At 38.4% G+C, this 12,511-nt stretch overlaps 1 protein-coding gene across 1 annotated transcript in view; it reads left to right on the forward strand.

The window, feature by feature from the left end:
• DNAH8 (dynein axonemal heavy chain 8) overlaps nt 1-12,511 on the forward strand; it is a 332,081-nt gene that overhangs the window by 224,062 nt on the left and 95,508 nt on the right. The window contains exon 81 of the mRNA XM_007458310.1: nt 1,052-1,254. Coding sequence (XP_007458372.1) covers nt 1,052-1,254 — 203 coding nt within the window. The remainder of the gene's footprint in view (nt 1-1,051; nt 1,255-12,511) is intronic.

The following is a 12,511-nucleotide window of genomic DNA, read 5'->3' on the forward strand; positions in this document are numbered from 1 at the left end:
AGGGTGTGTGTGTGTGGTGGGCAACACAGAAGGGTAGAGTTGGGGGAGATGAAACCACGAAAAGAATAACAAAAAGATGTCGGATTATATTGGAGATGTTTTTGTCTTTCCTAATGTTATACCCCTGAGTTTTCTTAGAAAAGTTGTTTCCTGGTTGTTGTCACTCTTTGAGAGTGATCAGAGGTGTCAGCAGTGATGACCTCAGGACCTGCAGACTGCAAAATGGCTATCTGTTTTTATTTTATTAGAATAGATGTGTCTTATATCCATCATTTTAAAATTGAATCCATGTCAAATGAATAATGCAATCTACTAACAAAGAAGAATCCATAGAGTTTGTCTGTGATCTAAAAATATCAAATGACATTTATTTAATGTGTCATTGTGTGTAGAACCTGCTACAGTGTAGTCTACACAGATGGTATTAAATAAATGCTTGCTGATCAAGCTACTTCTAACACCATTGACATATTATCTCCCTCTGAAGACTGTAGAACCTCGAGTATGCAGCAGGCCAGCCCCCATCATGTACTGGACCTGGCAGGGGACACCTCCCCTTGCATCCCTGCTGAGTCCCTGGCATCAAGAGCAGGGCTTGATGTATAGTATTCACTCCATAAATATTTGTCAAAGAATGAATGTGCTCCTGTGTATTAGTTTGAATGAGGAATTGCTTACCTGAAGCTGATAGCTTAGTTACTAGGGATAATCACTGATGTGTTTTAAAAAGAAAATAACTAAAGCTTCAGAGTAGTTGCTGCTTCCTCTGAAAATGAGACGTTTGGATCAGTTGACTTCTAAGTTCCCTTCTAGATTGGCAACAGAACTGGCCCTGACCTACTCCTTGCCAATGCCTAGCATCAAAACTGCATGAATAAACTTGCATTCATCCAAGGATAGAAAACATTGCCATCCATCTTACACATATCTGCATAAAGGAGGATTAGCTCACTATCCTTTTGCTAACTAACTATGTGTGCTTTGTGTGCTTAGCATTAGATAGAATTTTTAAAACCTGAATTTATTTCCTCTTACATGTGTGCATTTCTAGGTCTTGGTGCCCAGACCGTACTGTTTTTCAAGCAAGAAAGTATATTGCAGATTCTTTGGAGGAAAAGTACACAGAACCAGTTATCTTAAATCTGGAGAAAACTTGGGAAGAAAGTGATACACGAACACCTCTGATATGTTTTCTGTCCATGGGATCTGATCCCACAATTCAAGTTGACGCATTGGCCAAGAAACTGAAGCTGGGTATGATCAGCAACCTATGAAATTTAGCAAAACCTCCATATTGTTGCCTCAAATTTTGCCTTTCATAAATTTATAGCTTATTCTTATAAATATATTGATAAAATTCATAAATATTAGAAAACTATTAAACTCCTTCTTTCCTCCCCTTTCAGATCTCCTGGAGTGAGTGTGTGATATAGATATCTTTGTGCAGAGAGGAACACACTCATCTACCATATAGTGATTTTTTTTTAACATCTTTATTGGAGTATAATTGCTTTACAATGGTGTGTTAGTTTCTGCTGTGAATCAGCTATACGTATACATACATCCCCATAATCTCCTCCCTCTTGCGTCTCCCTCCCACGCTCCCTATCCCACACTCTACGTGGACACAAAGCACCAAGTTGATCTCCCTGTGCTATGTGGCTGCTTCCCACTAGCTATCTATTTTACATTTGGTAGTGCATATATGTCCATGCCACTCTTTCACTTTGTCCCAGCTTACCCTTCCCACTCCCCAAGTCTTCAAGTCCATTCTCTATGTCTGCATGGTATATCTCCCCATCTGTTTGTATCATCTTTAATTTCTTTCATCAGTGTCTTATAGTTGTCTGCATACAGGTCTTTTGTCTCCTTAGGTAGGTTTATTCCTAGGTATTTTATTCTTTTTGTTGTAGTGGTAAATGGGAGTGTTTCATTCATTTCTCTTTCAGATTTTTCATCATTAGTGTATAAGAATGCAAGAGATTTCTGTGCATTAATTTTGTATCCTGCTACTTAACCAAACTCATTGATAAACTCTAGTAGTTTGCTGGTAGCATCTTTAGGATTCTCTATGTATCTGCAAACAGTGACAGCTTTACTTCTTCTTTTCCGATTTGGATTCCTTTTATTTCTTTTTCTTCTCTGATTGCTGTGGCTAAAACTTCCAAAACTATGTTGAATAAGAGTGGTGAGAGTGGGCAACTTTGCCTTGTTCCTGATCTTAGAGGAAATGGTTTCAGTTTTTCACCATTGAGAACAATGTTGGCTGTGGGTTTGTCATATATGGCCTTTGTTATGCTGAGTTGAGTTCCCTCAATGCCTACTTTCTGGAGGGTTTTTATCATAAATGGGTGGTGAATTTTGTCCAAAGCTTTTTCTGCATCTGTTGAGATGATCATATGGTTTTTATTCTTCACTTTGTTAATATGATGTATCACATTGATTGATTTGCATATATTGAAGAATCCTTGCATCCCTGGGATAAATCCCACTTGATCATGGTGTATGATCCTTTTAATGTGTTGTTGGATTCTGTTTGCTAGTATTTTGTTGAGGATATTTGCATGTATGTTCATCAGTGATATTGGTCTGTAGTTTTCTTTTTTTGTGACATCTTTGTCTGGTTTTGGTATCAGGGTGATAGTGGCCTCGTAAAATGAGTTTGGGAGTGTTCCTCCCTCTGCTATATTTTGGAAGAGTTTAAGAAGGATAGGTGTTACCTCTTCTCTGAATGTTTGATAGAATTCACCTGTGAAGCCATCTGGTCCTGGGCTTTTGTTTATTGGAAAATTTTTAATCACAGTTTCAGTTTCAGTGCTTGTGATTGGTCTGTTCATATTTTCTATTTCTTCCTGATTCAGGCTCAGAAGGTTGTGCTTTTCTAAGAATTCATTCATTTCTTCCAGGTTGTCCATTTTATTGGCATAGAGTTGCTTGTAGTAGTCTCTCATGATCCTTTGTATTCCTGCAGTGTCAGTTGTTACTTCTCCTTCTTCATTTCTGATTCTATTGATTTGAGTCTTCTCCCTTTTATTCTTGATGAGTCTGGCTAATGGTTTATCAATTTTGTTTATCTTCTCAAGGAACGAGCCTTTAGTTTTATTGATCTTTGCTATTGTTTCCTTCATTTCTTTTTCATTTATTTATGATCCGATCTTTATGATTTCTTTCCTACTGCTAACTTTGGGTTCTTTTGTTGTTCTTCTTTCTCTAATCGCTTTAGGTGTAGGTTAGGTTATTTATTTGAGATTTTTCTTGTTTCTTGAGGTAGGAATGTATTGCTATAAACTTCCCTCTTAGAACTGCTTTTGCTGCATCCCATAGGTTTTGGGTCATCGTGTTGTCATTGTTATTTGACTCTAGGTGTTTTTTGATTTCCTCTTTGATTTCTTCAGTGACCTCTTGGTTATTTAGTACTGTACTGTTTAGCCTCCATGTGTTTTTATTTTTTACAGATTTTTTCCTGTAATTGATATCTAGTCTCATAGCATTGTGGTTGGAAAAGATACTTGATATGATTTCAATTTTCTTAAATTTACCAAGGCTTGATTTGTGACCAAAGATATGATCTATCCTAGAGAATGTTCCATGAGCACTTGAGAAGAAAGTGTATTCTGTTGTTTTGGGATGGAATGTGCTATAAATATCAATTAAGTCCATCTTGTTTAATGTATCATTTAAAGCTTGTGTTTCCTTATTTATTTTCATTTTGGATGATCTGTCCATTGGTGAAAGTGGGGTGTTAAAGTCCCCTACTATTATTGTGTTACTGTCAATTTCTCCTTCTATGGCTCTTAGCATTTGCCTTATGTATTGAGGTGCTCCTATGTTGGGTGCATAAATATTTACAGTTGTTATACCTTCTTCTTGGATTGATCCCTTGACCATTACGTAGTGTCCTCCTTTTGCTCTTGTAATAGTCTTTATTTTAAAGTCTATTTTGTCTGATATGAGAATTGCTACTCCAGCTTTCTTTTGATTTCTGTTTGCATGGAATATCTTTTTCCAACCCCTTACTTTCAGTCTGTATGTGTCCCTAGGTCTGAAGTGGGTCTCTTGTAGACAGCATATGTACAGGTCTTGTTTTTGTATCCATTCAGCCAGTTTATGTCTTTTGATTGAATCACTGAATCCATTTACATTTAACGTAATTATCGATATGTATGTTACTGTTACAATTTTCTTAATTGCTTTGGGTTTGTTATTCTAAGTCTTTTCCTTCTCTTGTGTTTCCTGCCTAGAGAAGTTCCTTTACCATTTGTTGTAGATCTTGTTTTATTGGTGCTGAATTCTCTTAGCTTTTGCTTACCTGTAAAGGTTTTAATTTCTCCGTTGAATCTGAATGAGATCCTTGCTTGGTAGAATAATCTTGGTTGTAGGTTTTCCCTTTCACCACTTTAAATATGTCCTGCCACTCCCTTCTGCCTTGCAGAGTTTCTGCTGAAAGATCAGCTGTTAATGTTATGGGGATTCTATTGTATGCTATTTGTTGCTTTTCCCTTGCTGCTTTTAATATTTTTTCTTTTTTTTAAATTTTTGATAGTTTGATTAATATGTGTCTTGGCATGTTTCTCCTTGGATTTATCCTGTATGGGACTCTCTGTGCTTCCTGGACTTGATTGACTATTTCCTTTCCCATATTAGGGAAGTTTTCAACTACAATCTCTTCACATATTTTCTCAGTCCCTGTCTTTCTTCTCTTCTTCTTCTGGGACCCCTATAATTCAAATGTTGGTGCATTTCATGTTGTCCCAGAGGTCTCTGAGACCGTCCTCAATTCTTTTCATTCTTTTTCCTTTATTCTGCTCTGCAGTAGTTATTTCCACTGTATTATCTTCTAGGTCACTTATCTCTTCTTCTGCCTCAGTTATTCTGCGACTGGTTCCTTCTAGAGAATTTTTAATTTCATTTATTGTGTTGTTCATCATTGTTTGTTTGCTCTTTAGTTTTTCTAGGTCCTTGTTAAATGTTTCTTGTATTTTCTCCATTCTATTTCCAAGATTTTGGTTCATCTTTACTATCATTACTCTGAATTCTTTTTCAGGTAGACTGCCTATTTCCTCTTCATTTGTTTGGTCTGGTTGGTTTTTACCTTGCTCCTTCATCTGCTGTGTATTTCTCTGTCTTCTCATTTTGCTTAACTTACTGTGTTTGGGGTCTCCATTTCACAGGCTGCAGGTTCATAGTTGCCATTGTTTTTGGTGTCTGCCCCCAGTGGGTAAGGTTGGTTCAGTGGGTTGTGTAGGCTTCCTGGTGGAGGGGACTGGTGCCTGTGTTCTGGTGCATGAGGCTGGATCTCATCTTTCTGGTGGGCAGGACCACACCCAGTGGGGTGTTTTGGGGTGTCTGTGAACTTATTATGATTTTAGGCAGCCTCTCTGCTTATGTTGGTGGTGGTGTTATGGTGGTGGTGGTGTTGTGTTCCTGTCTTGCTAGTTGTTTGGCATAGGGTGTCCAGCACTGTAGCTTGCTGGTCATTGAGTGGAGCTGGGTCTTAGCGCTGAGATGGAGATCTCTGGGAGAGCTTTTGCCATTTGATATTACGTGGGACCAGGAGGTCTCTGGTGGACCAATGTCCTGAACTCAGGTCTCCCACCTCAGAGGTTCAGGCCTGACACCTGGCCAGAGCACCAAGACCCTTCTGGGAAGTCTGAGGTCTTCGGCCAGCATTCAGTAGGTGTTCTGTAAGAGTTGTTTGACATGTGGTTGTAGTTTTGATGTATTTGTGGGAGGAAGGTGATCTCCACGTCTTACTTCTCCACCATCTTGAAGGCGGCCCTCTGATTTTCTTTTAAGTTGTAAGCAGATGTCCATACTACATGGATAACAGAGTAGCAAGAATGAACATTCAAGAGCAAGTTTTATTGCCATGTCTATATAGATTTATAACAATGCCTATTTTGTCACAAATTGAAAAACTGTAACCATTTTATTGTCATGCATAGTAATTTAGGGATTCATTCATTCATGCTTTCATTCGGTAACCCCTTAGTATAGGCAGTGTGCTAGATTCAGGGAGTACAGAGATGAATACAACATAGCTGGGAAAGACAGATGTGTAAAAAGTTAATAGAAGACAATGTGACAAACTGTTGTAACAGAGTTATATAGACATGCCTGATCATAAGATCCAGACCTAGCCAGACTGCATGGGGTAATAATGATGATATTTTGAGTAGTATCTAAAATATACATAAAAATTGAGAGGTGGTGGTGGAGAGAAGGAAAGTTATTCCAGGGGGAGGAGGTAGGGCAAGGAGTTATAAACACATAAGTTGCGAGTCAGCAGGACTAAAGAACAAGGACCTGAGTGATGCAGAGCACGTCTTATCAAGAATGAGCCATCTTCTTCTGGGATGGCTGTTTAAAGGCGGGACGTTTATTTAAAAAAATTTTTTTAACATCTTTATTGGAGTATAATCGCTTTATGTTGGTGTGTTACTTTCTGCTGTATAACAAAGTGAATCAGCTATATGTATACATATAAGGCCATATCCCCTCCCTCTTGCATCTCCCTCCCACCCTCCCTATCCCACCCCTCTAGGTGGACAAAAAGCACCGAGCTGATCTCCCTGTGCTATGCGGCTGCTTCCCACTAGCTATTTTACATTTGGAGTGTATATATGTCCATGCCACTCTCTCACTTCGTCCCAGCTTACCCTTCCCCCTCCCACTGTCCTCAAGTCCATTCTCTATGTCTGCATCATTATTCCTGTCCTGCCCCTAGGTTCTTCAGAACTTTCCTTTTTTTTTTTTTTTTTTTTATTCCATATATATGTGTTAGCATATGATATTTGTTTTTCTCTTTCTGACTTACTTCACTCTGTATGACAGACTCTAGGTCCATCCACCTCACTACAAATAGCTCAATTTCGTTTCTTTTTATGGCTGAGTAATATTCCATTGTATATATGTGCCACATCTTTTTTACCCATTCACCTGTCAGTGGACACTTAGGTTGCTTCCATGTCCTGGCTATTGTAAATAGTGCTGCAATGAACATAGTGGTACATGTCTCTTTTTGAATTTTGGTTTTCTCAGGGTATATGCCCAGTAGTGGGATTGCTGGGTCATATGGTAGTTCTATTTTTAGTTTTTTAAGGAACCTCCATACTGTTCTCCATAGTGGCTATATCGGTGTACATTACCACCAACAGTGCAAGAGGGTTCCCTTTTCTCCACTCCCTCACCAGCATTTATTGTTTCTAGATTTTTTGATGATGGCCATTCTGACTGGTGTGAGGTGATACCTCATAGTTTTGATTTGCATTTTTCTAATGATTAGTGATGTTGAGCATCCTTTCATGTGTTTGTTGGCAATCTGTATATCTTCTTTGGAGAAATGTCTGTTTAGGTCTTCTGCCCATTTTTGGATTGGGTTGTTTGTTTTTTTGATATTGAGCTGCATGAGTTGCTTGTATATTTGGGAGATTAATCCTTTCTCAGTTGCTTCGTTTGCAAACATTTTCTTCCATTCTGAGGGCTGTCTTTTCTTCCTGTTTATGGTTTCCTTTGCTGTGCAAAAGCTTGTAAGTTTCATTAGGTCCCATTTGTTTATTTTTGTCTTTATTTCCATTTCTCTAGGAGGTGGGTCAAAAAGGATCTTGCTGTGATTTATGTCATAGAGTGTTCTGCCTATGTTTTCCTCTAAGAGTTGTATAGTGTCTGGCCTTAGATTTAGGTCTTTAATCCATTTTCAGTTTATTTTTGTATATAGTGTAATGGAGTGTTCTAATTTAATTTGTTTACATGTAGCTGTCCAGTTTTCCCAGCACTACTTATTGAAGAGGCTGTCTTTTCTCCATTTTATACTCTCGCCTCCTTTTCAAAGATAAGGTGACCATATGTGCCTGGGTTTATCTCTGGGCTTTCTGTCCTGTTCCATTGATCTATATTTCTGTTTTTGTGTCGGTACCATACTGTCTTGATTACTGTAGCTTTGTAGTATAGTCTGAAGGCAGGGAACCTGATTCCTCCAGCTCTGTCATTCTTTCTCAAGATTGCTTTTTCTATTCGGGGTCTTCTGTGTTTCCATACAAATTGTGAAATTTTTTGTTCTAGTTCTGTGAAAAGTGCCATTGGTTGTTTGATAGGGATTGCATTGAATCTGTAGATTGCTTTGGGTAGTATAGTCATTATCACAATGTTGATTCTTCCAATCCAGGAACATGGTCTATCTCTCCATCTGTTTGTATCATCTTTAATTTCTTTCATCAGTGTCTTATAGTTTTCTGCATACAGGTCTTTTGTCTCCTTAGGTAGGTTAATTCCTAGGTATTTTCTTCTTTTTGTTGCAATGGTAAATGGGAGTGTTTCCATAATTTCTTTTTCAGGTTTTTCAGTTTTAGTGTATAAGAATGCAAGAGATTTCTGTGCATTAATTTTGTATCCTGCTACTTTACCAAATTCATTGATTAGCTCTAGTAGTTTTCTGGTAACAACTTTAGGATTCTTTATGTACATTATCATGTCATCTGCAAACAGTGATAATTTTACATCTTCTTTTCCGATTTGGATTCCTTTTATTTCTTTTTCTTCTCTGATTGCTGTGGCTAAAGCTTCCATAGCTATGTTGAATAGTAGCGGTGAGATGGGCAACCTTGTCTTGTTCCTGATCTTATAGCAAATGGTTTCAGCTTTTCACCATTGAGAATGATGTTCGCTGTGGGTTTGTCATATATGGCCTTTATTATGTTGAGGTAGGTTCCCTTTATGCCTACTCTCTAGAGAGTTTTTATCATAAATGGGTATTGAGTTTTGTCGAAAGCTTTTTCTGCATCTATTGAGATTATCATATGGTTTTTCCCCTTCAATTTGTTAATGTGGTGTATCATATTGATTGATTTGCGTACATTGAAGAATCCTTGCATTCCTGGGATAAATCCCACTTGGTCATGGTGTATGATTCTTTTAATGTGCTGTTGGATTCTGTTTGCTAGTATTGTGTTGAGGAGTTTTACATTTATGTTCATCCGCGATATTGGCCTGTAGTTTTCCTTTTTTGTGACACGTTTGTCTGGTTTTGGTATCATGGTGATGGTGGCCTCGTAGAATGAGTTTGGGAGTGTTCCTCCCTTTGCTATATTTTGGAAGAATTTGAGAAGGATAGGTGTTAGCTCTTTTCTCAATGTTTTATAGAATTGGGCGGTTTATTCTTAATGTGCTGAAAATCTGAATGTTGTTGGATTTGCCATTTGGGATCATCCAGGTTCAGCTCGTTATAACTATACCTTGTAGGGTTAATTCATTTATGTCTTTATAAAGATTACCAAAGTGATTGATTATGAATCCCTAAATCTACTCTATGAAATGAAACCTTGAACTTATTATCTAGTTAATGTAAACATGATACAAAATTAATTTAGTCATCTTTAAGTAGTTCCCACATGTCCCTCTTCACTAAGAAGCTCCTGTAAACTGTTAACTTATGATAGCATGATCTGTGTTCACCCCTCTTTTCTCATCTGACTTTGCTCTGTTCATTGGCACCACACTGTTCTATGTTCTATATGGATCCATATTTGAATGGCCTCTTTCTTCTGTCTGAACACTGACACCCAATGCAGAGAGCTCCCATGTTCTGTTGGCAAGTAGTCATGGTTAAGTCTCGTTAACCACCTTTAAAGTAGGGTGTTTTGCTCTGACATTCACTGCATCATGCCAGTCATCTGCATTAGTCTAAGAGCAGTGTTTCTCTCGTAGCCTTAGAGTTAGAAAATCTCTTTGAGATCGACTCCTCCATGGATCTTTGTCCAGTTGCTTCTATGCCCCACTTCTCTCTGCATATAGATTCCTTTTTTCCTGTCTTGCCACAACCGATCTCCATGTGACAGAACTCATGGCTTCTGTTGGCTCATGAGCTTCACTACCTACATGTTCAGTACGTTCAGCACTCCCAGTGTTACCGAACCAAACTTGAGTCCACTCACCTGCCACGCAGCAAAGCCAATTTACTGACCCAGGTTGTGGTGAAGGAAAGTACAGTGTTTACTGCAGGTTCCAAACAAGGAGAATAGGCAGTTCATGCTCAGAAGGCTTTCAGGGAAGGGTGTTTAAAGGTGACATTTGGAGTGAGAGCTGCAGGATGCATGACTTTCTTCTGATTGCTTGATAGTGAGGTAACAGGGTGGTGTTTTGGAAATCTTAATCATCAACCTCTGGTTCCAACCAGTCTGGGGTCTCCATGCTTGTGGTCTTCATGTAGTCACCATCCTCCATCTGGATGGGGGTCTTAGTTTCTTCCTAATAACTTAAAGGTATGCATCAGATTGTTATGTATATTCCTTGAGGAGGACCTAGGACTTTGTTTTATCACTGACTGTTGTTTAAGCTGTCGTTACTTTTCTTGCTTAACTGCTTTTCCTTTGTTTCTATATCCCTTACTTCCCCTGTGTTTTGGAACTCAGGGAAGGCCTACAAGACTAAAACATTTTTCAAAAAACAGGGAACACAGAGGGACTTTTGTACCTGGGATGGCCCCATGGGGTCCTGCTTGGTTTCACCAGGGAAATTCCCCTTACTCTTGGTCCCAGGTCCAAATATCCAAGGAAGAAGTTCATTGGTTTTGCTTTGGTCATGTCTCCTTTCTGGGCCAATCAGTGAACTGCTGCTGTGTAAATGGGTTCATAGCAAGAACCACATATATGGAGCTAGCGTGGAGGGCATTTCTTAAAATGGGATACTGTTCCTAGAAGAAGGGCAGTTCCCACTAGAGTTACCCTTTCAAGTTTACCTCAAAATAATGCTGTTGTCTAGGACAAGGGTTTAAGAACAGAATTAAGAAATTAACTCAAGGTCTCCTTTGGGAGAAATTATAACTATAACTTTAAATAAATACATAAGGCCAGAATGGTGCTATCACCTCGTATTATTATATGTTATCATACTGCTTTGCCTGACAATTTGGTGATTCCATTTCTTGGTACTACTTTAGTTTTTCCAGAAATTGTTCAAGCTTCTATTGGTTGCCTTGTTAGGAAACACAGTAGATTTAATTTTGACACTGAGGGATCCAGTGAATTTTAAAAAGAACTCTTCGCTCATTTTTAAGGAATGTTAGGAAGCATCTTGTTGTTCACTGCTTTGGGTTAAAAAAAATCCCCCAAATAGCTGTGAAAATGAAAGCATTATGTAGACAGAATGACATATTAATCTCATCTCAACTAGAGATATTTTATTTGGATAACTGGATAATGGATAATCATAGAATTCTCAAGGTGAATAGGATTCTGGAAATCCTGAAATCCAAGTACCTTATTTTACAGCTGGGGAAAGTAAGGTCTGGAGATAAGGCCAGAGAGCTAGTTGGTGACATATCTGATTCAGGACTTAATCTCTGGGCTTCCAAATCCCACTTCAGTGGTCTTTCTCTTTTATTCCCTCTCACTGCCTTTAGTGGATGAATTAAACAGTTACCTGACAGCAATTTGAGGGATGGGACCAAATCAAATAGATTTTTGTAGAAAAGAGAAGAAGGAAACTTCTCACTGTGGAACCTGTCAGGCTCTGTGGTGAGCGATTCAGAGAAGATAAAGTCTGCACAAAAACACTGGGTGCCTGGGAAAGAGGGAGAAAACAGATGGATTTAGCATTAGAAAATGCTACTAGGAGCTTGGGTGAAGGAGAAAGGGGTCCCAAGGAAGGATGGATTTGAAAATAGAATCCAAACATGAATGAAAAATGACAAACAAATAAAATATAAACCCACAAATATATAAAAGTAGGAATGAGAAAATGGGTATAACAAAGTATACAGATGAAAATAGTTAAATAATAAGATAATGGTATATAATTACAGTAATAAAGTTTTAAAATCTCATTAAAATGGACATTTGTAGAAAAATATACATTTACAAAATTTTCTCAGAAAATGTTGAAAAACCTGAATAATCAAGATGAAAAAAATTAGAAGTTTAAAAATTATTACCTCAGCAAAGACACTGGGCTTGGATGATTTTTTTGCTAAGTCCTTTAAAACTTTGACTGCTATATTCCATTCCGTAACACATAAAAAGAGGATATATTGGGGCTTCCGTGGTGGCGCAGTGGTTGAGAGTCCGCCTGCCGTTGCAGGGGACGTGGGTTCGTGCCCTGGTCCAGGGAGATCCCACATGCCGCGGAGTGGCTGGGCCCGTGAGCCATGGCCACTGAGCCTGCACGTCCGGAGCCTGTGCTCCGCAACGGGAGAGGCCACCAACAGTGAGAGGCCCGCGTACCGCAAAAAAAAAAAAAAGAGGATACATTTTCCTCTTTATTTTAAGGGACTAGCATTATCCTGATATCAAAAACAGACCAAGATAGTCACTGTATAAAAAAAAGAAAACCACAGATTGATCCTACTTATCAATATACATGTAAGGACCTTAACCAAAATGCAAGCAGGAAGAATTCTGCATAACATTAAAATAACATGCAGAAATTAATAATGTGCCTTGACCAAGTAGGATGCATAGACAAATCTGAGAAAGATACAGTATTACGAAATCTCATCACAGGAGTAAGTGAATGACTT

Source organism: Lipotes vexillifer, unplaced genomic scaffold (assembly GCF_000442215.2).
Source record: "Lipotes vexillifer unplaced genomic scaffold, Lipotes_vexillifer_v1.1 scaffold4, whole genome shotgun sequence".
Lineage (NCBI taxonomy): Eukaryota > Metazoa > Chordata > Mammalia > Artiodactyla > Lipotidae > Lipotes > Lipotes vexillifer.